At 40.2% G+C, this 26,192-nt stretch overlaps 1 protein-coding gene across 1 annotated transcript in view; it reads right to left on the bottom strand.

Moving 5' to 3' along the window:
• Positions 1 to 5,939: 5,939 nt before the first annotated feature.
• ttyh2 (tweety family member 2) overlaps positions 5,940 to 26,192 on the bottom strand; it is a 145,006-nt gene continuing 124,753 nt past the window's right edge. Inside the window, exon 15 of the mRNA XM_060844822.1 lies at positions 5,940 to 9,417. Coding sequence (XP_060700805.1) covers positions 9,337 to 9,417 — 81 coding nt within the window. The 3' untranslated portion in view covers positions 5,940 to 9,336. The remainder of the gene's footprint in view (positions 9,418 to 26,192) is intronic.

Here is a 26,192-nt window from a genome sequence, read left to right as displayed (position 1 = left end):
CCTGCAATTTCTACACTCACTTCCTACAACAGAGCTGAAAATGTGTTGCTGGAAAAGCACAGCAAGTCAGGCAGCATCCAAGGACAGGAGAATCAACATTTTGGGCATAAGCCCTTCTTCAGGAATGAGGCAAGTGTGTCCAGCAGGCTAAGATAAAAGGTAGGGAGGAGGGACTCAGGGGAGGGGGCGTTGGAAATGCAATAGGTGGAAGGAGGTCAAGGTGAGGGTGATAGGCCGGAGAGGGGGTGGAGGCGGAGAGGTCAAGAAGAAGATTGCAGGTTAGGAAGGCGGTGCTGAGTTCGAGGGATTTGACTGAGACAAAGTGGGGGGAGGGGAAATTAGGAAACTGAAGAAATCTGAGTACATCCCTTGTGGTTGGAGGGTTCCTAGGCGGAAGATGAGGCGCTCTTCCTCCAGCCATCGTGCTGCTATGGTCTGGCAATGGAGGAGTCCAAGGACTTGCATGTCCTTGGTGGAGTGGGAGGGGGAGTTGAAGTGTTGAGCCACGGGGTGGTTGGGTTGGTTGGTCCGGGTGTCCCAGAGGTGTTCTCTGAAACATTCCGCAAGTAGGCGGCCTGTCTCCAATATCGAGGAGGCTATGCCTGCCTTTTCGTAGGATATGTGGAACAGTCCATCTTCCGCAGCTACACTGGCACCACCCCCCACCTTTTCCTCTGCGACATCGATGACTGTATCGGCGCTGCCTCGTGCTTCCACAAGGAGGTTGAACAGTTCATCCACTTTACTAACACCTTCCACCCCGACCTCAAATTTACCTGGACCATCTCAGACTCCTCCCTCCCCTTCCTAGACCTTTCCATTTCTATCTCGGGCGACCGAATCAACACGGACATTTACTATAAACCCACCGACTCCCACAGCTACCTAGACTACACCTCCTCCCACCCTGCCCCCTGTAAAATATTCCCAATTCCTTCGTTCCGCGGCATCTGGTCCCAGGAGGACCAGTTCCAATACCGTACAACCCAGATGGCCTTCTTCTGCAAAGACCGCAATTTCCCCCCAGACGTGATCGACAATACCCTCCACCGCATCTCCTCCACTTCCCACTCCTCCGCCCTTGAGTCCCGCCCCTCCAATCACCACCAGGACAGAACCCCACTGGTCCTCACCTACCACCCCACCAACCTCCACATACATCGTATCATCCGTCGTCATTTCCGCCACCTCCAAACAGACCCCACCACCAGAGATATATTTCCCTCCCCTCCCCTATCAACATTCCGAAAAGACCACTCCCTCCGTGACTCCCTCGTCAGGTCCACACCCCCCACCAACCCAACCTCCACTGCCGGCACCTTCCCCTGCAACCGCAAGAAATGCAAAACTTGCGCCTACACCTCCCCTCTTATTTCCCTCCAAGGCCCCAAGGAATCCACCACAAATTCACCTGCACCTCCATACACATCATTTATTGCATCCGCTGCACCCGATGTGGCCTCCTCTACATTGGGAAGACAGGCCGCCTACTTGCGGAACATTTCAGAGAACACCTCTGGGACACCCGGACCAACCAACCCAACCACCTCATGGCTCAACACTTCGACTCCCCCTCCCACTCCACCAAGGACATGCAGCTCCTTGGACTCCTCCATCGCCAGACCTTAGCAACACGATGGCTGGAGGAAGAGCGCCTCATCTTCCACCTAGGAACCCTCCAACTACAAGGGATGAACTCAGATTTCTCCAGTTTCCTCATTTCCCCTGCCCCCACCTTGTCTCAGTCAAATCACTCAAACTCAGCACCACCTTCCTAACCTGCAATCTTCTTCCTGACCTCTCCGCCCCACCCCCGCTCTGGCCTATCACCCTCACCTTGACCTCCTTCGACCTATCGTATTTCCAACACCCCTCCCCCAAGTCCCTCCTCCCTACCTTTTATCTTAGCCTGCTGGACACACTTTCCTCATTCCTGAAGAAGGGCTCATTCCCGAAACGTCGATTCTCCTGCTCCTTGGATGCTGCCTGACCTGCTGCGCTTTTCCAGCAACACATTTTCAGCTCTGATCTCCAGCATCTGCAGTCCTCACTTTCTCCACTTCCTGCAACATCCTTGGGCACATTTCATCCAGTCCCCATGCTTGTCAACTTTAACAATCATTGATCCAACACTTCTTCCTTATCAGTTTTGAACTCTTCTAGCAATAGTTTCCTTATCTGTCACAATGGCCTGGATAGGATCTATTTCCTTGATAATAAATAAATACTTTGCACCTGTATTTATCTAAAAGGTTTAATTGAAAGCACACTAGCTTTCGGAGCATCGCTCCTTCACCATGTGACTACCATCTGATGAAGGAGCGACGCTCCAAAAGCTAGTGTGATTCCAATTAAACCTGTTGGATTATAACCTGGTGTTTAGTGATTTTTAACTTTGTACAGCCCAGTTTAACATTGGCATCTCCAAATCATGTTTATTATCATAGCTATGCTGCCTGCCTCTGTGTAAATCCACTATTTTGTCTTGCCTTACTCCTGTTATTACCACTCTTTTCCTATTTAGAGTAAATAGAGCCTACAGAACACTTAATGATTCCACTTTATCAGACAACACAAAGCTGGGTGGGAGTGTAAACTGTGAGGAATTTGTCGAGACGCTTCGGTGTTTTGGACAAGTTAATTGGGCAAATGCATGGCAGATGAAGTATAATTGAATAAATGTGTTTATCCAGTTTGGAAGCAAAAATAGGAAAGAATTTTATCTGAATTGTGATAGATTAGGAAAGGGGGAGTTGCAATGTGACCTGGGTATCCTTCTACACCAGCTGTTGAAAATAAGAATGCAGGTGCACCAGATGATAAGAAGGCAAATTGTGAGTTGGCATTCATAGCAAGAGAATTCAAGTACAGGAGCAGGGATATCTTGCTGCAATTGTACAGGGCCTTTGTGAGACTACATGTAAAGTACTGTGTGCAATTGTGGTATAGACCACACCTGAAGTATTGTGTGCAGTTTGGTCTCCTTTCTAAGGAAGGATATCATGGATATGAAGTGAATGCAATAAAGGCGGCACAGTGGTTAGCACTGCTGCTTCACAGCGCCAGAGACTCGAGTTCAATTCCCGCCTCAGACGACTCTGTGTGGAGTTTGCACATTCTCCCTGTGTCTGCGTGGGTTTCCTCCCACAATCCAAAAATGTGCAGGTTAAGTGAATTGGCCATGCTAAATTGCCTGTAGTGTTAGTGTAAATGTAGGAGAATGGGTCTGGATGGGTTATGCTTTGGCGGCTCGGTGTGGACTTGTTGGACCGAAGGGCCTGTTTCCACACTGTAGGTAATCTAAAAAAAAATTTACCAGACTGATTCCGAGGTTGGAAGGACTGACATGAAGAGAAACTGAATTGGTTAGGATTATGTTTACTGGTATCGAGAAGAATGGAGGGGAGGAGAGGTGAAATCTTATATAAACTTATAAAATTCTAATAGATTAGACAGGGTAAAGACAGGAGGATGTTCCTGATGACTGGAATTCCAGAACTGAAGATGGAGTCATAATCTAAGGATACAGGGTAGACTAGTTCAGATAAAGGAGAAATTTCTCCATCCAGGGAGTGGTGAGTCTTGGGAATTCTTTGCTACAGCAAGTGGTTGAGACCAAAACATTGAATGTTTTCAAGCAGCTAAGTATAGTTCTTGGGGCTAAAGGAATCAAAGGATGTAGAGAGAAAGCAGAAACAGAGTGCTGAGTTGAGTGACTGGCCATGACCAAACTGAATGGTGGAGCAGGCTTAAATGCCTACTTTTGCTCCTGTTTTCCATTTCTCTGTTTCAGAGCCTTGGATAAAAATCTCAACTGAAAGATGGCAGTTCTGGCCAGTGCAGCATTCCCTCAACGAAACATGCAACTATCTGCTTGGGTATTGTACTCAAAACTCTGGAATGTGACAATCTTCTTACTAAGAGTTGAGAGAATGCTACCACTAATGAAGGCTGAGATGTATAATACTCAACTATATTTCTGAAATAATTTTAAGTCATCTCTATTAAAAATCTTGCAACTAGCACATTTCGCGTACCACAATTTTACATCCATATGCTACATTATGATATGAAACTGTAAGAATTCATCATCAGCTTTTGTTGGTGAACCAACTGAAAGACTCTACATATCTTTTGAAACATCACTCCACATTTCTTGTTCATTAACCAAATGTTCAAATATGCTGATAAAGATTTTACACAAAATTTAAAAAGATTGTTATTGTAACACAAGAAAGTTCATCCATTAGATTGTCCACTTATTTTCTTCAAGCCCTCAAACAATGTCAAAAGTCCTGGTGCTGATAGGAGAATTTTTACCTCATTAATGAACTACAATTGTGCTTTCAGAGTTGAGCAACTGTCAGAAATTTCCAATGAATATTTATATTTTGTTAAATTTCTTATCAAGTGAAGTATCCAACATGAATTCTGAGATAGGTCATCTGCCCTTTCCACCTGTGAGATTTCAAAGCTTTTCCAAAATAAATAGGAGAATGAATTCTGTAAACTTTATTTCAGAGAGGTGCTGACCTCAGATTAACAACACATCATATTATGATGAAATGTTCAGGCAGAGTAATTAATTTTCTTTGTCTGTAATTCATGCACTCTCTTATTTTAATTGTTTTGTTAAAAATTGAAACAATTTGAGGTTTTATGTTTGTTTTAATACATATAAAACATGGAAATTACTTTCCTTATCATTGCCATTTACACAGTACCAGGAACACAAACAAAATATTGCACTTCAATGCTCAGATATGTACAATGGGGAGGGGCAAGAGAGAGTGGTGCTTAACCTCAGTGGCAGAAATAGCTGTGAAATGGTTGTTGGATGAGTTGGACAGGCAAGGACATGGCAGAGTGCAATCAAACCTAATGAAATAAAGGAACAATAGGAAGTTTGAAACCTGTTCTGGACCTCCTTACACCAAGGGTGCTAGAACACACCTACACAGCTTCGAGGCTGCCTGTTAGAATGCCACAGCCCTTCCATTTAATGTAAATACCAGTTATGGTATAAAGATAATGACAAAAATAATCAATTTATTTTTAATTAATTTGTTTTTTTATTACCCATCTCATTCTCTTGAGGTGATGGCTTGTAACTTGAATTTTTGAAAAAAGCTGCAGTCCATGTGATGTAGCTAGGTGGACCCACAGTGCTATTAGAGAGGTCCAGAATTTTGACCCACTGAGACTGAATGAACAACAATTTTTTTAAAGTCAGAATCAAATGTGGACGGGAGATGAATTTGCAGTTGACAGTGTTCCCAAGCATCTGTTGCCTTGTTTTTTCAAATAGTAGTGGTCCCAGGCTTGAAAGGTGCTGTTGAAGGAGTTATGGTGGAAATGTGCACTGCATTTTCTAGATGATACACACTGCTAGTACTGTCTCTGTTGATATGGTGCTATCAAATGGGCTGTTTTGTCCTGGATGATGTGAGCATCGTTGGTGTTGTGTTCATCCAGATAATTGGAAATATTGCATCACACTCCTGACTTGTGCCTTGTAGCTGCTGGACACCAGCTTTGAGTAAGCAAGAAATGAACTACTCAATGCAGAATTCTAATTTTCTTAAGTGGTTGTTCATGTCCCATGAGTGCTTCTTCCCAAGGCCTTCATCTAACCTCATCATAGTGAGTGTCATGGAGCATAAAGGAGAATTTGTCTGTCAAAGGCCGCCATACATTTGGGGTCAAATAATCCAGAAGTGCCAAACATTTTGAAGATTTATTATGCTTAAATCAAGACTATACTAATAAATCTTTTTAATAAGTCTGCGCATTAGCTTTTCATTAATTTACAGTCTGAACCTTGCAACATAATGAAGATGAACTGTTTATTGAAAATCAATAATTTATTCTGTATACAGTAGTTACATATTTCATTGCAACACAGTTACTTCTTTGCACAGAATAAAAAAATTCCTAATCCAATACCTTGAGAACAGTGTTGACATAATTCAATACATTTACAAAAATTGTGTTATTAAAAAACCTAAACTGAAATTAAGTACACAGTATAAAATAAGAGTATCTTATCAGAGATTAATGTATCTCATCAATTCTAATGGTCTAACAACTTTTGCATTCCAACACTGAAGTGACAGCTTTACTTTGTAACTTTCTTCTAGCTACTCAGCATTGAATAGACTGGATTCCAAACACTTCAATTCCTGCATAATTCTTAATAGTGCTCATGATAAGCAAAGTTCATCGCTCATCCCTGAGATGGATCTAGCCAAAAATATAAATTGGTTTTGTTAATTGAATCTTATTGAAATCTGACCACTTGTCCACTGTTTGATTTTGAGATAATTTTCCAGTGTTAAATCACAAAACAGTATTTCATGATACTTTTTGTTTGCATTTTGTGTTTCTTTTCCAATTTCACAAGAAATTGTATAGCAGGAAAAAAAGTGCCATTTCACAAAAAAAAGCCTGGTTTTAGTACATGTTTTTCAGTCTATATAGTGAAACTGAATGCCTCAAAATGTGTTAAAAGTATTAACCTGTAAGAACTAATTTCTTGTTGAAATTAATGAGTTGGTTAAAATGTAAACTTACTTATGTTAATCATGCAGTCAAACACTATGAAAATCGGAATGGTATCTTACATTTTTTGTACATTTCATCCAAAGTAAGTCACAAAAGATTAATTAGTAGAGAAAAAGTATACAGTAGTCGAACTTTGCATGGTATTCCTATGAATCAGTACCTTTCAATAAGGGGAAAAAATCTTTTGTCTCTATTCTGGAAGGGCAAAATCCTTTGCAACAGCATTAGAATAGATTCCATTAATTATATGTGTTCTGTAGGTAATAAAAGGTCTCATTAGATCAGAGTGTAAAGGCAGTTCCAAAAGCAAAGATAAATATTGTCCCCTTGATTTCATAACAATTTAGTCCTACTACACCAGTTGAAGGGAAAATTAAGCATGTTTGTATATTCACAAATGTCTTTTGAATTGTGCATTTTTACCTTAAATATCAAACTTTGAAGACAAAGTTAACATTTTTTTGGAGTGCAATAAATTAAATGAAGTATTTAATTAGTATTTTCACAAGAATACAAAGACAGGTGATGTCTATTTGTAATTTGTGTACACTGACCAATGTTAGCTTAAAAGTTCTTCATTTTACCCACCATATAATTTTTTAGGGGCTAACTCGACAAAATAATTAATCAAATAGACTTGAAGCAAGTCCCTTAGTACTGCAGTAATACTATATGTTGTAATCATACAGTAACACAATGATTATTGTTGGCACAACAATAAAATTTCATGCATCTAAATTAACTATTACTAACACTACATCTATATAATAGAAGCAAAAATACATGACCATTAAAATGTTTTTCTATTCATATAACCATTATTGTTGACTGAATGGGTTTGATTTGAGAGCGCTCTTTTGCAGCTTTGAGGTATTTTTTTGACTGATCTAACCATTACCAGTAGTATGGATAGTTCTCCCAAAGCATGTAGCAATTTCATTACTGGAAAACTTATGATGTTAATTTAAAGAAATTTAGAATAATTGCTGATATAACCGAGAAACCATTAAGTGAGTAATTACTCAAAGAATGTCAAAACAGCATTATTCCCCCATTCAAATTAGAAATTGGATAAAATTATACTTTTACTTTCGTCACCTTTTCCAATGATTTGGCTTCAAATCTCACTTTAAGCTGTGTTTTGTGAATTGCATACTTCAGGCACAGAATGTATTCATAACACACCAAACACAATCTCAAAGTAGCTCAAAAGTAGCTACTTTGTTCCTCAGACAGAAGATTAGAGGACATTATTTTTGTTGGTTCCACCAATATAGATAGGGCTCCAGTCAGATTATAACATTTGCTCAAAAAAGTATTGCTCCTCACAAGTAGATCACTGAAATATAAGTACACAACTAATGAGGAATGTGATCGAGGATTCAATAAACAAGTTAAGTTTCTTAATGTTTGGAAAGTAAATTACATCCAATACCACTTCACTGGGGTACACGTTGTATTTTAAACTACAGCCGCTCCTTTAATTGTAAATTATACATGGAATATGATAGTTTAATATTATACTTGTTCCACACAGCACAACACAGGAGGCCACTTTTAGTTTGTTGAGTTTAAGAAAATATGCAGGAAGGACCTGCTGGTCCATTAGGGAGGTAACAGACCTGGAAGAAAGAAGCTATAAATGGCATTCATACCATAATGATGGTATCAGGCAATTCGAGTTGGTACAATATCGTGAAGTTGTATCATAGAAGACACTGGAAATTGACAATTTAAATCTGGAGCTTCGTATATCTGACAGTAAATTTGGCCGTTGTACTGGAAAAATGCCATTCCGGTGTTGTGTAAGCCAACAGATATATTTTGTTGCTAATCATAAATTGTAGGTTACATATCATGCCTGTGCTTTTCATATTTATCATAAGTGATTTCGGTGGGAGTTTGGATGTCATCAAGCAAGAGATGGGATTGAGCACTTAAATTACTCTGAACAAAATTCACATCAGACTGAACTTCTGAAAGAACCATTAAGTAATGAGATTTTACTTTATTTTTGTAAAACAAATTTGTCCTAATTTTCTGCCAGTCCCATTCATAATATGGCTTTCTGTAAGAGCCAATTCTTATTCATCCTCCTGAAAAGATGTGACAATCCTGGTCATAGGTTTGTCAATGATCAGTCAACCCTACTTTGCAATTAGCCAAAATAAATCGAACCAACAGCATCATCAATTCAGCAGGTTGGATTAGTTCTGCTCTTCTCAGAGATGCATTGTTTAAATATAACTGAAGTGCACTATATAGGCTGCTTAAGAGTGAAATGAACAACACCATTCCAACAATTATATGCAAGTAATACTCAGGTAATTCACAGCCCTAGAATCAATTTCACAACTCAGTTCAGAGTTAGGCACCTTGGATGTCATGTTCAAACTTATACCCATTTTATTTTAAAATCTGTCCATTTTACAAGGCACTTCTTGTGTCAGATTCTAATTGCTAGTCAATTTAAATTCAACACCTTAGTACACACCAGTTATACACTAAGCCTCCAATAAGAATAGTACTCAGGAACATTGCATTATTTTCAGATGTAACCTCCAGCATTGAGTTTAACCGTCAGGTTGAGCACCAAAACTCAGAAAATCCATTTGATAGCATGACAGCATCAATCTTCAACAATTCTATATTGCTCCCAAGTGGTAATCATCACTTCAAACTTCACAGAGTGAGAAAGAGCTTTAGCCAGAACAACATATTTTAGCTGGCAGTAAGGAATCTTGAACTCTGTTATGAAGAGCAGTTTAATTGCTAAACAGGACAAACATTTCCATAAATTCGAGTAGGTTCTTCACTCACTGCAAGGTAGGGGGCTCTCATACTGGGAGAGTACTAGAAGAGAGAAAAGAAAAACACAGTAAGAAAGTCCTTCATTTCAACATTTTCAGTAACAAATTCAAACTCAGAAAGGCACATGAAGAAATAGCACTGGAATCTGAAATAACATATATTTCATACAAGTCTACAGAGGAACAGGGAATAAGCAACATAATGTGACTTTTTTTTTAAAAAGCACATTTTTGAATTCAGGGATCACAGAATAGCATCACAAAGAGGTTGGTTTGTAAAACATTCCGAGTGGTGGATGGAACATTCATAACAGCATTTCATCATGGAACGTCGAAGGAAAATGCACATAAGGAACCACCTTCTTTAATTGCTATGACTGAATAGCTGTTCACAGAACCCACATGAGAGTTGGAAGTGGAGACATGAGGGAAAAAAACAGAACAGGACAGGATAAATATAAATGTCAGTGGAATGCCAGGATAAGTTCCAATGTTGTGACAAATAACTGCATTCAGTACTGATTGATCATCTGATGTCATTTTACAAGAGAATTGTAAGGTATCTTACAGATCATTGTAAAGCAAACTGGATCTTTCACTGAAACTATTATTGTACACAAGGATGAGTTAGCTATGAATCATCATGTAAATTAGAAATGTACAAAAATAAGATTCTTTTATTATATTCTAATTATTAGTTATGTTTTATTTATGTATTATGTTATGTTTTATTTATTCTATATATAATTTTACAATTTACTTTTTAATGGATAAAGGTATTCAGATTAAATTAGGAAATTGTGCATTATCACATTAATAATCAGCAATCCTCCTGTAATTTATAACTAGATGTAAAAATAAGGGGTCATCAGAATCTTTGGAATTCCCTTCCTCAAAAGCTATTGGATGCAGAAATTTTGAATATTTTTAAGGCAGAGGCAGATAGATTAGCGATGAAAGATTTTTGGACATACACAGGAATGCAGAATTGAGGTTATAATCAGATTAGCCCTGATATTACTGAATGGCAGAGAAGTAGTGAAGGATTGAGTGACAGCCCATTGTTTCTTGTTCATACATTTAATTGTTTACATAATCATCTGTCAGAAAAAGATTATTTGTTTCCACAGAAGGCTGTAGGCATGAAAGCTTCAATTACGGAGCTGATTCCATACTTTCTTTATTCATTCATGGTATGTGGGCATTTATTGCCCATTCCGAGTTGCCCTTGAGAGGTGGTGGTGAGCTGCTGCAGTCCATTTGCTGTAAGTAAACCCACAATGCAATTAGGGAGGCAGTTCCAGGAGTTTGAACCAGTGATACTGCAAGAACAGCAATATATTTCCAAGTCAGGATGGTGTGGGCTTGAAAGGGAAGTTGCAAGTAGCGGTATTCCCATGAATCTGTTGTCTTTGTCCTTCTAAATGGAGGTGGCCAGGGATTTGGAATAGGCTAATTCAGGAGACTTGGAGAATGTCTGCAGTGTATCTCATAGATGGTACACATTGCTGCACCAAGCTTCAACAATGGAAGGATTGGATGTTTGTGAATGTGGTGCCAATCAAAAGGGCTGATTTGTCTTGGATGGTGTAAAGCTTTTTTTGAGTGTTGTTGGGGCTGCAATCAACAGTCAAATGGAAGTGTTTCATCACACTCTGAACTTGTCCCTTGTAGATGATGGACAGCCTTTGGAGAGTCAGGAAGTGAGTTACTCTCAGCAAGATTTCTAGCCTCTGACTTGCTCTTGTAGCCTCAGATATTTAGATGGCTTGTCCAGTTCTGTTTCTGGTCAATGGTAACCCCTAAGGTGTTGATAATGGAGGATTCAGAGATGGTAATGTTATTGAATGTCAAGAGATGTTGATTAGATTCTGTCTTTTTGGAAGTAGGCATAGGGTTAGGGTGAGAGGGGGAAGATATAAAAGAGATCTAAGGGTTATCTTTTTCAGGCAGAGAGTGTTTGTGTCTGGAATGAGGAAATGATGGAGGCTAGTATAATTGCAACATTTAAAAGGCATCTGAATAGATCTATGAATAGGATGAATTTGGAGGATATGGGCCGGGTGCTGGCAGGTGGGACTAGATAGAGTTGGGATATCTGGTCGGCATGGACGAGTTGGACTGAAGGGTCTGTTTCCATGCTGTACATCTCTATGACTCTAGTATTTGTCTGGCATTTTTGTGGCATGAATGTTATTTGCCACTTGTCAACTCAAGCCTGGAATTGTCCAGGTGTTGTTGCATTTGGACATGGACTGCTTCATTATCTGTTTGAGTCACAAATGGTGCTGAACATTGTGCAATCATTATTAGTAAGAAAACATAAAAGGAGTCAGTTGAACAGTTTCATGAGTTTGAAAATAGTTGAGCAGACTAATAAAGTCTTGAGATCCAGAACTTGATCATCTATGACACATCAGAACAGCATCAAGCACGAGTCAAAACTATGAGAATATTTTCATACAATATGAAAATGGAAGTACTTGCCCAAAGGTCTACAAGAAACAAACCTACTGTAATAAAAGTGATGATTTAAGAATGGTAACTTAAGGAAAATAAATGGAAAACCAAACTGGTTTCCTTGAGGTTTCTCACCATCTTGTAGTTGTTTCCTATCACAAAACAACAGGATTGGAAGAACATAGTAATACAATTACTGCATTACTACTTCCATACAGGTGGCAGATTACAAATACAATGAAAGCAAATGCCGAGCTATTACTTCTGACATCTCATCTACACAACAGTTTACGTTACAAATAAAACAACCCAAAGAAATCAAGTTTGAGACAAAATCTTACAATCTTTGGCAGAATGCAAAAACCATATTTAAGACATTGGTGGCCCTTATCCACACTCTAAACAGCCAATGGTGTATAGGAGTGAGTTTTCAATGGGGAGACTTCTAAAATATTTGTTCTAAAAGGAGATATAAATAAGTATAGAAACCTTTTATATATATATTTCTATGTATGTATTTCCATACACAAAGAGAAGTAAACTGTTTCAATTGGGATGCAATTATGCAGAAGATTATATTGGGCCATGGGTACTTCACTTTTTCAGTTTCAATTTTTTTCAAAATCTTTCAAAGTGTTTTTTTCTTCCTTACATTGCATGGATTATTTAAAACAAAGGAAGATGGAGATGATTGAGGCAATGAACTTCTACTTACATTAACAGGTAGTCACTAATGTCTTTTAATCAGTATTCACTATCTTGAAAGCACAGGCAAGTTGTTCTTCCCTAATGCTTTCTATAAAACCTTCAATCAAGTCAAATAAGCTCCTTGCAGAATTGCATTTCTCATAAAAGTTTCTGCTGAAAAGGTATTTGAATTGTTATTAGTTAAAGCAATTGTTAAGTTGAGTCATACAGCACAGAAACAGATCCTTCCATCCAACTTGTCTGCCCAACCAGACAACTCTGTTTGACCTAGTCCCATTTGCCAGCACTTGGCCCATATCTCTGTCAACCCTTCCTATTCATTTAAATGCTGTAATGGCACCTGGCTCCACCACCTCCTTTGGCAGCTCATTCTATTAATACACCACCCTCTGCATGAAAAAGCTACCCCACAGGTCCTATTTAAATCTTTCCCCTCTCACCTTAAACTTAAGCCCTCTAGTTTTGGGCTCCCCCACCCTAAGACAAAGACCTTGGCTATTCACCCTATCCATGCCCTTCATGACTTTATAAACCTCTATAAGGTTACTCCTCAGCCTCCAACACTCCAGGGCTAAAAGCCCCAGCCTATTCAGCCTCTCCTGATAACTCAAATTCTCCAGTCCCGGCAAAATCCTTGTAAATCTTTCCTGCACACTCTCAAGTCTAACAACATCTTTTCTCTAGAAGGATGAGCAGAATTGCACACAGTTTTCCAAAAGGAGCACAATATTGTCCTGTACAGCCAACATATGACATCCAAACTCCTATACCCCATGTTCCAACCAGTGAAGGCAAGCATGCCAAATGCCTTCTTCACAATCTCCCCTCTGACTACCTGCAACTCCACTTTCAAGGAACTATGCATCTACTCCCCTAGATCTCTTTGTTCACCAATAATCCCCAGGGTCCTAGCATTTACTGTGTAAGTACTGCCCTGGTTTGCTTTACCAAAATGCCACACCTCACATTTATCTAAATTAAACTGCATCAGCTACTCCTTGGCCCATTGGCCCATCTGAACAAAGTCCCATTATACTCTGAGATAATCATCTTTAGTGTCTACTACACCACCTATTTTTGTATCATCTGCAAATTCACTAACCATGCCTCTCATATTCACATCCAAATCATTTATATAAATGACAAAAAGCATTGGACCCAGCAATGATCCTTGTGGCACACTTCTGGTCACAGGCCTCCAGTTCAAAAAGTAACCCTCTACCACTACCATCTGTCTCCTATATTCAAGCCAATTTTGTATCCAATTGGCTAGCAAGCCTGGATCCCATATGATCTAATATTACTAATCAACCTACTATGTGGAACCTTGTCAAATGCTTCATTGATGTCCATGTAGACAATGTCTACCACGCTGCCTTCATCAATTTGTTTTGTCACCTCTTCAAAAAATTAAAATCATGTTAATGAGACATGATTTCCCATGCACAAAGCCATGTTGACTATACCTAATCATTCCCTCCTTTTCCAAATGCATGTAAATCTTATCCCTCAGAATCCCCTTCAACAACTTAACCTTAGCTGAAGTAAGGCTCACTGGTCTACAATTCTGTTGATAATTGACTGTCAATATTATACTTAACTAAATACTCTAAGGTGGTTTTGCAACAAGTTAAAGATTTGTCAAATAGTTTGAAAAGGAATATTTCTCTCCACTAATTTTGTTCAAAGACTATCCAAGTTACAGGCCTGGAAATGGAATGAGTCAAACAGAAAATGTGAGAAGGTCAATGAATAGAGCAGGGTGGCAGTGTTGGATAAATGTGCCAGTGCAGCAATTCAAGAGGGCTAAATTACAACAGTGATGGAGCAGCTTGATATCCTGTTACCTAGGAAAAAAAGAGCCAGACGCAAGATATTCCACGGCCTGAGTCAGGTGCAGTGTTGCCAAGACCAGATTGTGGGTTGAGTGCAACAGGATAATTTCTCAGGACACTCAATGCATTTAAATGGTTACTGTTGCAATGCACACACTTTCCTGCTTTTATATAAGTTCTGTACAGTTAATATTATGTTTTCTAAAGATGGATTTCTAAAGATCATGCTTTGCTATCTTTCCTTGTTTTGATGTTTTTGAATAATTCATTAACCTTCAAATATGCACTGTTGATAATAATAACTTTCCTAGTTTGAATTCCCATCAGTCTTTTTCCATCACTAGATGATAGAACATTATGTGGTGGACTCAGAAATAGTCTATAGATATAGCAGTATTGATAGATTGAGGAATGGACAATTGTAAAGTTTCTGTTGTTGCTGATTAGAATATGATGATGAACAGGGCTTAAAATGATTTCTGGGAGACGCAGACAAGTGTAAAGAATGGTATTGCTATATTCTGTTAGAAATTGCCTACTACATTATGATATTGTGGAATGGCATATTCTGAACTTTTGTATCTATTTTCTAATGTATTACTATGATTTTGTACTTTTGAAGGTCTGTAATGCTAGACTTCTTATTTCTTTATTTTCTAGGTTTTATTTCCCCTAAAAATTTGTACTCAAGAATCTGTACCTAGGCATCTTTGGACATAAGATGGTACCATAACAGGAAACTTGTAAACTTTTCGCTGTACGCATGTGCACATATATGACAATAAAGCTAATTCAATTCAATTCAATTCAACATTGTTAAATATCTGCAATCAATTGGTGGACTTCAAGAACTTAGAAGCATCATTAAGGCATGCTTCTTCAGAAACAAAAATATAGGAAATCAGATATTTTGAACATCTCACATTGGTATTGATATTAAGGTTATCAATACTACCAGTAGAGTTTGTTGAATAAATTTATTTGTTAAGGAATCTTAGCTGATATCAGTTGGTTCTGCAGAAGAGTCACATCAGACTTGAAACATTAAATCATTTGTTTTACTGATGTTGAGAGATATGTATTAACCATGATACCAGTAAAAATCCATTAATCTCCTTTCAATAAGAACAAGACCTTTAGCATTCATGAGAGGCTGTATGGAACCTTGGCTTAATGTTTCATCTGAACAAAGCATCTCAAAACCATGTAGCACTCAATCAATGCAGCACTCAAGTGTTAAGCAAGGTTATGTCCTCATGAACTTTTGACTCAGAGCTGAGAGTGCTCCCATTACATGAAAGTTGATCCTTCCAAGTAGATTTTGCATCTAGAGGTAAAAGCTACCTGCAAACGTGGACATTTTGTTAGTTTACAAGACAATTAAATGCCATATAAAAATAATTTTTAAAAAATTCAGCAGGAGCTAACTGTAAGACTGACAATTCGGAGAAGCTTTCTGAACTTGGGAAAAGGAGGAGAATTGACACAGTCAGCATAATCTTTAGAGAATATCGCTAAGTAAGATAATGTGTGACGTTTTATTAAAACATGAAAAGTACATTATTCCTAGAAGCAAAACAAGATTGGTCAAGCCTCTATGGTGTATGAGGTGTCTGAATAAGAAATGAAAATAAAAACTAAATGATTCAAAGCCAAGTACAAGTTTTTACACTGAATTCAAACCTTGTTGCTTCTACTTATTACAACACATTGAATCCAACAAATAACCACGGAGCTGGACAAAACAACACAGAACATAGAGTTAAGAATATCAACAGACAACTGGATAGGAATGAAACAAAAGGTGAAAGAACATACTCAAATCCACAAATGTTGAAAACTTACTGTTTTAAATCACTCACATTTCAGCTCCAAAACTCAGTCAAAAGAAAAGATGAAATATCAGTTTTACATCCAGTATTAGTACACCACAATCAATAACAGAATGCAGCTTGAATGCATGGAGTATTCCTCAATCTTAAAATGGAAATATATTTTCAAAGTATCTTTAATGTAATATGCAGAAAATTCTATCGTTAAAAATAAGATTTTGCTTCAATTAAAAAGTCACTGATCTCAAAATGTGCACAAAATAAAATGATTAAAAAACTGTGCTCATGAAAAAGCAACAGCACAGCAAGCTTTCACTTTGAAACCAAACTGGAGTTGACACAATGCCACTCAAACTCGGGCAGGATGGCAGAACTGGAAGTCAAGTTTACATTGTGATACCTTGTTCTCCGTGCTGGGGTTAACATGGTATTTGACAAAGTCAAGGCTGATGTGAGGTTATTACAGCTGAAATTAGACCATAAGATATAGGAGTAGAATTAGGCACTCAGCCCACTGAGTCTGCTTCGCCATTCAATTATGGCTGATATGTTTCTCAAACCCATTCTCCTGCCTTCTCCATGTAACATGTGATCCCCTTACTAATCAAAAAACTACCTGTCTCTGTATTAAATAAACATGATTTGGAGATGCCGGTTTTGGACTGGGGTGTACAAAGTTAAATATCACACAACACTAGATTATAGTCCAACAGGTTTAATTGGAAGCACACTAGCTTTCGGAGCGCTTGGAGCGACAATCACCTGATGAAGGAGCGTCGCTCTGAAAGCTAGTGTGCTTCCAATTAAACCTGTTGGACTATAACCTGGTGTTGTGTGATTTTTTAACTTAAATAAACAGAGTGACTGAGTTTCTACAACCTTCTGCGGCAATGAATTTCACAGATTAACCACCCTCTGAAAAAAATTCCTCCTCATCTCTGCTCAAAAGGGTCATTCCTTCACTCTGAGGCTGTCTCTTTGGGATCCTACCATTCTATCCAGGCCTCTCAGTATCCTGTAAATTTCAATCAAAATCCACCTCAACCATCTAAACTCCATTGAGTACAGACCCAGAGTCCTCAACCCCTCCTCATATGACATGCCCTAATTCTCAGGACCATTCTTGTAAGTCTTTTCTAGACCCCCTCGTTCCTTAGATGTGTGGCCCAAAACTGTTCACAATACTCTAAATGTGGTCTGACCAGAACTCTATATAGGAGAAAGTGAGGATTGCAGATGCTGAAGATCAGAGTCAAAAAGTGCGCTATTGGAAAACCACAGTAAGTCAGGCAGCATCCGAGGAACAGGAGAGTTGACGTTTTGGGCACAAGTCCTTCTCCACATTCCTGAGGAAGGGCTTATGCCCAAAACATCGACTCTCCTGCTTCTAAGATGCTGCCTGACCTGCTGCGCTTTTCCAGTGCCACACCTTTCGACTCAGCGCCTTATATAGACTCAGCAGTAAATTCCTGCTGGATGTAGGTTTGCTCGCTGAGCTGGAAGGTTCGTTTTCAGACATTTCAACACCATTTTAGATACCATCTTCAGTGAGCCTCAGGATGAAGCATTGGTTGTATAGCCCACTTTCTATTTATGTGCTTGAGTTTCCTTGGGTTGATGATATCATTTCCTGTTCTTTTTCTCAGGGAGTGGTAAATGGGATCCAAGTCAATGGTGTTTGTTGATAGAGTTCCAGTTGTAGTGCCATGCTTCTAGGAATTCTCGTGCATGACTCTGTTAGACTTGTCCTAGGATGGATGTGTTGTCCCGGTGGAAGTGGTGTCCTTCCTCATCCATATGTAACGATACTATGGAGAATGGGTCATATCTTTTTGCGGTTCGTTGATGTTCATATATCCTGGTGGCTAGTTTTCTGCCTGTTTGTCCAATGTAGTGTTTGTTACAATTCTTGCAAAGTATATTCCTGCTCTTATAATCTCGCCCCTTCAAAATGAATGCTAACATTGCATTTGTCTTCCTAATTGCCAACTGAACCTGCATGTTAATCTTTAAAGAATCCTGCGTAGGATTCCTTAGTCCTTTTATGCTTCAGATTTCAGACACCTTTCCCCAATGACAAAATAATCTATGCTTCTATTCTTCCTGTCAAAGTGCATAACCTCATATTTTCCCATATTGAGTTTCATCTGCCATTTTTTCCTCACTGTCTTGGCCTGTCCAAGTCCTTCTGCAGCCTCCCCACCTCCTCAACACTACTTCCACCTAGATTAGAGTGGTGCTGGAAAAGCACAGCAATTCAGGCAGCATCTGAGGAGCAGGAAAATCAACGTTTCGGGCAAAAGCCTTTCACCAGGAATAGAGCCTACTTCCACCTATATTTGCCCTCAGTTCCTTTGTCCAGATTGTTAGTGTACAATGTGAATAGCTTTGGTCCCAACACTGACTCCTGTGGAATTCTACTAGTCACCGGCTGTCATCCTGAAAAAGATCTCTTTGACCCCATTCTACCTTCTGACAGTCAGCTGTTCATGCAAGTAGCTTGCCCCTCACACCATGTGTCCAGGCCTTATTTAGCAACTTCCTTTCTGGCATCTTGTCAAAGGCCTAGAAATCCAAATAATCACATCCACTTGCTCTCCTTTGTCTAATTTGCTCATTACCTCCTCAAAGATTTCAAACAGATTTGTCAGGCATGACCTCCTCTTGATGAAGCTAGGCTGACTCAGTCCTACTTTACCAGACATTTCCAAGTTCTCTGCAGTCTCTAAAATCTTTACCAATGACAGAAATCAAGCCAACCAGCCTATAATTTCCCATCTTCTGCTTCCCTCCTTTCTTAAACAGTAGTGTTCATGAGCCATTTTCCAGTCCTCTACATCCTTCCCTGACTCCAGTGATTCCAGAAAGATCACAACCAATGATTCTACAAAGAGTGTTCAAGATGGCCGGGGCAGGGTAGGAAGTGCTCTATGCCAGGATGCTCCCACACACCTGGCTAGCCGCATTCTTCTTAGTTTTTTTTTGTTTGGTTTCTTCATTTCTGTTTTGTATAAAAGTCCATTTTTTCTCTTTTCCTAGCTGCGTGAGGTAGGCAGTTGCAAGGGCCTGCTCAGGCTGAGTAGCATGGTGGATCCAGATGTCCATTCCTCACGGCCACAGTGGCCACGGCTTAATGACGGCTTCATCATTAGTGGGTTTGGTGGCGATGCAGTGGCTCCAGCGGTTGCAAATTGGTGGGTCTGGTCCAGAAATCCTTGCTTTAGCGGCCACATCCTGTAGCCACTCCATTAAACCAAGAGCCATAGAGGGAACAAAAGATGAACTTTGTCCGAGTTATTTCCTTTTCTAATTTCTGTAATTAAAATGATGCCGATTTATGGCAACGTATACACACATATCACTGTATTTTCATAAATGCAAGTGACAATAAATTGTTATATTATTTTATTCTACAATCTCCTCAGCTATCTCCTTCAGAACACTGCAATGCAGTCCATCTGGTCTGTTGAGATTTATTCACCTTCAGACCTTTCAGTACTTTCTCCTTAGTGATGACCTCTAAACTCACCTCTGCCCCCTGAATCTCAAAGTTCTGGTATGCTACTGGTGAATGATGAAAAGTACCTAATCAGTTCCCCTGCCATTTCCTTGTTCCCCATTACTACTACTCCAGCCTCATTTTACAACAGTCCAATGTCCACTCTTGTCTCTCTCTTATCTTTTACATATCTAAAAGAACTGCATCTTTCTTTTATATTACTAGATAGCTTTGTCTTCTCCCTTTAACTTTTTTTAGTCTTCCTCTGCTGGATTTTAAAGGTGTTCCAGTCCTCTGTCTTCCCACAAATTTTCAGCAAGCTGTATGGTTTTTCTTTAACTTTTATACTGTCCCTGATTTCTCTTGTCCTTTACAGTTGCCTTGCCCTCCCTTTTGTTCTGCTGTGCCTCCCCAATTACCCCAGAAACTCCTGCCATTGCTGCTCCAACATCTTCCCCTGCTTGGCTCCCCTTGCAATTCACCCTGGCCAGCTCCTCCCTCATGTCCTAGTAGTTACATTTGCTCAATTGTCATAGCTGAATTCAGCTTCTCCATCTCAAACTGCAAGGTGGATTTTATCACATTATGGTCACTGCCACTCAATGGTTCTTTCACCTTCGGCTCCCTGATGAAGTCTGCCTCATTACCCACCACCAAATTCAGAACTGCCTGTGCGTCAAACTGCTTCAAAAACCATTATGAAGGCATTCCACAAATTCCTTTTCTTGGGATCTGCTACCAACTTGACTTTCCCAGTGCACTGCATTTTGAAGTCCTCCTGATTGGTGTAATAGTGCCTTTCTTAAGTGTTTTTTTTCTATCTCCTGATTTCCAGAGTGGCACAGTGGCTCAGTGGATAGCACAGCTGCCTCACAGCACCAGGGACCTACTCATTTCCACCCTCGGGTAACTGTCTGTGTGGGGTTTGCATGTTTTCCTCATGTCTGTGTGGATTTCCTCCAAGTCTCTGGTTTCCTCCCACAGTCTAAAGATGTGTAGGCTAGATGAATTAACCATGAGTAATGCAGGATTACAGAGATAGGTACGGCGAGGGGTTGAGCTTGGGTGGGATGCTCTTTAGTGTGTCAGCGTGGACTTGATGGGCTGCTTCCATACTGTAGGGATTCTATGATTTACTTGCTGCCCTACATCCTGACCACTATCTTCCACCTAGGAACCCTCCAACCACAAGGGATGAACTCAGCTTTCTCCAGTTTCCTCATTTCCCCTCCCCCCCACCTTGTCTCAGTCCCAGCCCTCGAACTCAGCACCGCCTTCTTAAGCTGCAATCTTCTTCATGACTTCTCCGCCCCCACCCCCACTCCGGCCTATCACCCTCACCTTAACCTCCTTTCACCTATCGCATTTCCAATGCCCCTCCCCCAAGTCCCTCCTCCCTACCTTTTATCTTAGCCTGCTTGGCACACTCTCCTCATTCCTGAAGAAGGGCTCATGCCCGAAACATCGACTCTCCTGCTCCTTGGATGCTGCCTGACCTGCTGCGCTTTTCCAGCAACACATTTTCAGCTCAGATCTCCAGCATCTGCAGGCCTCACTTTCTCCTACTGTTAGGAGACCTGTACATAACTCCCACCAGGGCATTTTTTCTTTTGTAGTTTCTCATTCCACACACATTCTGCACCTTCCAATCTTTATCACTTCTTGCCAACAATTTCATTTCATTTCTTACTGACAATGTAATCCCGCCATTATTTAGGTCAAAGCCCTATCCACAGCCTGCATTGTGCAATTTCCCAGGACTCTGGTCCCAGCATGATTCGGGTAGACCCTGTCTCGTTGGAACAGCTCCCTCCTTTCTCAGCACCAGTCCCATGAATTCAAACCTGATTCTCCCACACCAATCTTTGAGCCATGTATATAACTCTTTAATCTTGTTGACCCTGTGTCAATTCACTCATGGCTCAGGAAGCAATTCAGACATTATTATCTTCTTATTTCTTTTGATTTAGTCCCATGAGCAGAACTTCTTTCCTCTTTCTACCTATGTTGTTGGTACCTACATAGACCATGACAACTGGACTTTTCCCCTCCCATCCCAAGTTCCTCTCCAGCCCTGATGAGATATCCTGAACCTGGGCATCAGATAGGCAACACCGTCTTCAGGATTCCGTAGGCCATGGAGAACAATGTCTATTCTCCTGGCTATACTAACCCTGATTACAAAATTTTTCTTTTGTTCCCTCTCTTAAATGTCTTTCTGTACCATGGCGCTATGGCCAGTTTACTCATCCTCCTCTACAGACCCTGCTCTCATCCACAGAGAGGAAGACTCACAAACCTGTTAAATAAAATCAAGGGCTGAGGTTCCTTCAGCACTACCTCCCAGTTCCATCTACATGCCTTGTTCATAGTCACACACTCCTGTCAGTGACCATTGATCAAATTCCAGGTACATAATCTAGGTGGTGTGACGGCCTCCTGAAACAGTTTGTCCAGGTAACTCTTCCCCCTCCCTGAAGAAGGGCTTATGCTCGAAATGTCGATTCTCCTGTTCCTTTGATGCTGCCTGACCTGCTGCGATTTTCCAGCGACACATTTTTAAGCCCTCCCTGATGTGTCACAGCATCCAAAGCTTAGATTACTGCTGGTCAACTCTCAGCCTGAGTTCCTCAAGCAACCAATACTCGTTACTAGGAGTCGTCACTAGGAGCTACAACAGGGTCTATCAGCTCCCACATCATACAGATACAAGACATCGCCTGGCCCTGCATCTGTTTTGTTTACTTAATTCTTAATTTGTTTATTTTTAAGAAATTTCCTACTGGTCTTTTAATTTGCAATCTGTAAACATTTCTCCCATTTGCCTTTAATCTGAAGTATCCATAATAGATCATCAAATTAGCAGCTATTACCAACCAATGAACTTACAGTTTTCCTGTGATATTACTCTTTGTTCTGAGCTGATCCTCAGCTTAACATTATCCGGGTTAAAAATAAACCTTGTAAAAAATGAGCCAAAAAAAGGCATAAAGCACCTCTTCCCTTCTGCCACAAACTCCCACACTCCCTCCAAAGTCCCCAAAATATATACTCACTCCAGCTATGCCTCACCATCAACTATCCTTCCTGACTGCGCAGAGCTTAATCTACCCAGTTCTAAGCCTGGTGAACCCTACCAAAATATAACTGCACATCCTAATCCACTGTACATCCTGTGTGTTGGCAATCAGAAAACACTCATATAAGCATTAAGATATACTTTCTCGTTTTAACATGCAATATTCACCAAAGGAGGAACAGAGGGATCTAGGTGTGAAAGTATATAGATTCCTCAAAGTTGCCACCCAAGTGGATAGGGTTGTTCAGAAAGCATATGGTATTTTGGCTTTCATTAACAGGGGGATCGAGTTTAAGAGCCGCAAGGTTTTGCTACAGATCTACAAGTCCCTTGTGAGACCACATTTGGAATATTTTGTCCAGTTCTGGTTGCCCTACTATAGGAAAGATACAGAGGCTTTGGAGAGGGTGCAAAGAAGGTGTACCAGGATGCTACCTAGACTAAAGGACTTGCCTTATGAAGAAAGGGTGAATAAGCTCAGACTTTTCTCTCTGGAGAGAAGGAGGAAGAGAGGAGACCTGATTGAGGTATACAAAATAATGAGTGGAATAGATAGCCAGAGACTTTTCCCAGGGGCAGGATTGACTGGTACAAGGAGTCATAGTTTGAAGATATTAGGAGGAAGGTGTGAAGGAGACGTCAGTGGTAGATTCTTTATGCAGAGAGTTGTGAATGCATGGAATGCGTTGCCAGCGGTGGTAGTGGAAGCAGTGTCACCGGGGACATTTAAGTGACTGCTGGACATGCACATGGATAGCAATGAGTTGAGGGGTGCACAGGTTAAGTTATCATATTTTACATTAGAATTAAACCTTGATACAACATCGCGGGCCAAAGAGCCTGTTCTGTGCTGTGCTTTTCTATGTTCTATGTAAAGGGAAGGGAGGAATGTCCAGTTTCTAACAATGTGGCAATGTTGTTCTACAGATAATCATTAAGGGAGATGCATGCCACAAGATCACACATTCTAATGTAAGCTTAGATTCACAGAGCTGTACAGCATGGAAACAAACCTTTTAGTCCAACTCATCCACACTGGCCAGATATCCTAAATTCACCAAGTCGCACATGCCAGCATTTGGCCCATATCCCTCTCAACCCTTCCTATTTACATACCCATTCAGATGTCTTTTAAATGCTGTGATTGTACCTGTCTTCACCAATTCCCCTGGCAGTTCATTCCATATACGCACCACCCTATGCGTGAAAAAGTTGCCATTCAGGTCACTTTTATACCTTTTCCCTTTCACCCTAAACCTATGCCCTCTAGCTTTGGACTCCACTACCCTGGGAAAAAGACCTTGACTATTCATCCTATCAACGCCCCTTATGATTTCATAAACTTCTGTAAGGTCACCTCTTAACCTCTGGTGTTTCAGGGAAAATAGCCCCAGCCCGTATAGCCTCCCCCAATAGCTTAAATGCCGGCAACATCCTTGTTCTGTTTTCTGCATTCTTTCAAGTTTAGCAACATCTTTCCTATAGCATAGAGACCAGAATTAAATGCAGTATTCCAGAAGTGGCCTAACCAATGACATCTCAACTCCTATACTCAATGCATTCACCAATAAAGGAAAGTGTACCAAACTTTTCACTACTCCATCTACCTGTGACTCAAAACTGCAAGGAACTAGGATCCTGCACCCCTAGGTACCTTTGTTTGGCAACACTCCCCAGAACCCTATCGTTAACTGTGTAAGTCCTGCCCTGATCTGCCTTACCAAAATGCAACACTTCACATTTATCTAAATTAAACTCCATCTGCCATTCCTCAGCCCTTTGGCCCACCTAATCAAGGTCTCAATATACTCTAAAATAGTCTTCTTCACTGTCCACTACACCTCCAATTTTGGTATCATCTGCAAACTTACTAACTATTCCTCCTATATTCACACCCATATCATTTATACAAATGATAAAAAGCAGTGGATCATTGCATCACACTGCTGGTCATAGGCCTTCAGTTTGAAAAACAACCCTCCACCATCACTGTCTTCTCCTTCTTCCATCAGTGAAAGTTGTAGTGATTGCACATATAGAATATGAGCTCCCTCACTGGGGCTGTTAATTTGGTCCAATCAGAGAGCCCTAGCTGACAGATATATTCCTGATGAAGAACTTTTGCCCGAAACGTCGATTTCACTGCACTTTGGATGCTGCCTGAACTGTTGTGCTCTTCCAGCACCACTAATCTAGATATAAACAAAGTGTCAGACATCCTGACACTCTTGAGAGCTGGCTCTGAGGAATCTGGATCACCGTCAAGGACTTTCCACATGTAAATAAAGGGTGACTTGGTGATGGCATACCGGCCTCTGTGGAATTATTTCAGAAGTATCTTGGTTTCATTCCACCTTGCTTAGCTATGAGTTATAAAATCATATTGTGCAAAAGGTTCCAACTTAATCTGTTGTGCCTGTACTGGCTGTCCAACAGAGCTACCCAATCTGTCCAACCTCTTACATTTAGATTGTTCTGGGATCATACAAATGTGGATATGTGTTAAAGATGGGCACTGACTTAGTCTCTATACCTGTACTCCATATACCCCGGTCATCATTATCACACCAATCTCAACCTTGAAGAATAGGACTTTGAAAAAATTGTGTAAGCAAAATAGGGTAAAGTAACATGGATTGATGAAACTGTTCAATACACTTTACTTCTTGCATCACTGGGAATTAAACTGAAACTCCCAAAGGGAACTGACTCTTGTGAGTGATAGAAGTGCTAGTGACAACCATTGACAGTGTGTCATGTTACAGCAATACAACAGCGCCATTTACTGGCAGCAACATTTCACTACGTGGACAAGGAATTTATGATGAACTTACACTGACACTTTTCGTTGAGTTGTCAATTGTGCTGCTGAAGGAGGCAAATAAAAGCTAATTGAAGACCATTTACCATCTGTTCCAATTTCAAATAAGGAAGTGAATTCTAACTTAAGTAGATCATTACAAAAAATATTAACTACACCATTCACGTAATTCAGTACTTTTGAAACTAAATCCTTAAAAAAAAATTGGTAGAAGTGCTTTGACATTAAAAAGTCAAGTTTTCTATCCAATGTATACTTAATTACTTTAAATGAGAGTCAACTGATGTATCAAATGATCACCACCATTATTTTCCATAAGGTACTGTTTACTATGTCTGGCTAGGACACTACCAGAGTGATAAAGCTACAAGCCAGGAAGTACAAAACTTTGTATTATTTTCAGGAAAAGGTAGTGGAATTCCTCCCCATCCTTTTTCCTATTTTGAAAGCAGCGATGTGTCCTGGGGTCATGGGCTTCATGATGCTCAGACACCTTTATGCCTGAGTTTGTACAGAGAGCATCAGTGAGCTATTCAACCACTGCAACTCATTCAATTTGGAAAACCCAGAAACCTGACCCTCCT

The sequence above is a fragment of the Hemiscyllium ocellatum genome, chromosome 25 (assembly GCF_020745735.1).
Source record: "Hemiscyllium ocellatum isolate sHemOce1 chromosome 25, sHemOce1.pat.X.cur, whole genome shotgun sequence".
Classification (NCBI taxonomy): Eukaryota; Metazoa; Chordata; class Chondrichthyes; order Orectolobiformes; family Hemiscylliidae; genus Hemiscyllium; species Hemiscyllium ocellatum.
This window is presented reverse-complemented; position numbering and strand designations above follow the sequence as displayed.